Source organism: Penaeus chinensis, chromosome 30 (genome assembly GCF_019202785.1).
Source record: "Penaeus chinensis breed Huanghai No. 1 chromosome 30, ASM1920278v2, whole genome shotgun sequence".
NCBI lineage: Eukaryota > Metazoa > Arthropoda > Malacostraca > Decapoda > Penaeidae > Penaeus > Penaeus chinensis.
In genome coordinates, this window is record NC_061848.1 from 9,118,958 (window position 1) to 9,121,457 (window position 2,500).

The window sequence follows — 2,500 nt, forward strand, 5'->3', positions numbered from 1 at the left end:
GCCAACGTAATCCTGCGCGAATGCGATGATGTTTTCAACGCGATGGCGCTTCTGCAAGTCCAGAAGATGATGCAAGACGTAGCACAATTGCAACTTTACTCCCTCGGCGATCTCCATTTGTACGATACCCTTCCTGTTTTCATCTTTGCCCTCTGAAAACACAACAAAAGCATCAGCAAAGGGGAAACAGTAGGAAAAAAAATTGAACTTATATATATAGTCCCTAATTCTTCAGTTTACAATTATCTGACTCACCGGGGTCGAACTCTCCGTCCCACGTCTGAGGGTCGATCATGATGAGGAGCTTCGTGATGTCCTCGTCCTGAAGAACGCCCACCAAAAGGAGCTTGTCCACCAGCTTCAGCAGCGGCCTTAGAAGAAAAAAAATGCAATCACAACCCCGGACGATCACCAAAAATAAACAACAAAGCTCGACATTAAAAGAGAAAAAAAGATCCGTCGTACAACAACAATGATACAAAAAATAACAAAACTCCTAGAGACTCACACGAAGAGATTCTCGTTGGAGCCGCCGATGGGGTCCCTGTTGTGCACCTGGTTCGTGTTGACGGCTTCGTTGAGAGAAGTCATGACGAACTCGCGGGCGACGTCGAGCGGGAAGTAGGGTGATGAGAGGCCTTTGATCGTCTCGATGTTGGCACTGGGACGGGGAGTGCCACATGAGGCGTGAATCATTGAGTGTACAGATATGTTATCGGCGTTAATTTGGTTACTAAAGGTTCGCCAAATAAGGATAGGAAAGTATATGAAAAAAAAATATAAAGAGAACCGAACGAGCGAATAAAGAGAGGAACACAGCACGGGAGTACAGTGTTATGAGAGGAAGGAGCAGAGCAGAAGGGTTGAGATTCCAGCCGTCCGAAGCATTATGATTTTTCCCCACCACAGCAGTTATGGCATTCGATGGCAGTCATGGGAGAGACCACCGAATTGCAGGAGAACAGGGTGGTTACCGGCAAGGGTTACCGGCAAGGGGGCGTGCAGGCAGGGCATCAGGGTGTTGTCGGTGATTGTGGGTAGCAACAACACATAAAATAAAAGAGGAAAAAAAACAAACGTTAAGGGTATTTAGGTTGCAGTTAAGCGTTATACATATATATATATATATATATATATATATATATATATATATATATATATATATATATAATCTACATATATATGTAGGTGTGTATACGTATATATATATATATATATATATATATATATATATATATATATATATTCATATATATATTTTTTTATATATAAAATAATAAGGGAAAACAAAACTAACAATTACCCCTAACTTCCTTTTTAAACAGAATAATTAGTCATCAAAAAATATAGTATCATTACAAAATCATCTTTTATTTACACCACTATATTCCTAACCATCTCTTATTCTTTACCTCTAAAGTAAGTACCAAGGGAATGAGACTGGGAATGGCAACAGCCTAAGAATACTCAGCGTCTAAAGAACAAGTGTCAAGAAGCTAAATGGCCAGAGATATATAACCCATGAAAGTAAATGACAAAGAATTCACTGACTAGAGGCCGGGATACTCAGCACCAAAATAATGACAATAATAAGTAAAAACAATAATGAAAAAAAAGTCCCAGGGGGTCGAGGGTACGTACGAAATATCTGACATGGTCATGACAGGTCGGACGGATTCGGTGTGTGTGGCTGACATGGAATTGCCCATGCCCTCCTCCTGGTAGATCTCCTTCAGCTCGCTGCTCAGTGGCACGATAAACTCGTTCTGGGTCACCTCCCTAGCAAAGGTTAAATTGGGTCAGTTTCTTTGTCTTAGTTTTTAACTAGTCTTGTTGATTTAACTACAATGGTATTTATGATTGATACTAAACATCATCATTATCACCAATATCACAATAACTATAATGATAATGATATAGATTGTGTTGTTAAAGATGGTGACGATTATTACCACTTAATACAGGCGGACATTAACACTACTACAAATGCGTAAAACTACTTACATCGTAGAAGCGAAACTCTCCAGATGCAGAGAAATGACGAGGTTGTAGAAGCCCATCCTGAGCGGGCCCGACATGTACTCGCTCTGCATGGCGTACAGCAGCTGCCTCTGATCCACGTGAGAACACAGCGTATGGGCGGCCCTATAGTTGCTCTGATAGCACACAGCGCAATATAGGGCTAACGTCTGCGTGTGGAAGGCAAGTAATTTGTCGTACTCGATGAGTTCGAGGATGTCGATGCACCGGTCCTCCTCGGGGATGTGGAGGGCGAGCATGGGCACCGAGTCCTCAGCCAGCATGGACCAGCCACGGATGTCTGAGAGCTTGAGGGCGTGGATCCTCAGGGACGTGTTGGGACTCGAGACCACTGGTGGGGCTGTGGGGAGAAAGAGACGCGTGCTTTAGTGATGGGTTTGTTTCCATTCATCAATCCTCCCTAACTCCCATTCTCTTCTTTTCTCGCTACGCACTCCTTCCTTATTCCCTACCTCTCTCT

At 42.8% G+C, this 2,500-nt stretch overlaps 1 protein-coding gene across 1 annotated transcript in view; it reads right to left on the reverse strand.

Annotated features, from left to right (window-relative positions):
* The window catches only part of LOC125041099 (ryanodine receptor-like), a 173,633-nt gene that overhangs the window by 53,005 nt on the left and 118,128 nt on the right, over positions 1-2,500 (reverse strand). The window contains 6 exon segments of the mRNA XM_047635851.1: positions 1-152; positions 256-371; positions 509-661; positions 1,642-1,779; positions 2,005-2,362; positions 2,365-2,380. The exon segment at positions 1-152 is cut by the window's left edge and continues 3 nt beyond it. Coding sequence (XP_047491807.1) covers positions 1-152; positions 256-371; positions 509-661; positions 1,642-1,779; positions 2,005-2,362; positions 2,365-2,380 — 933 coding nt within the window.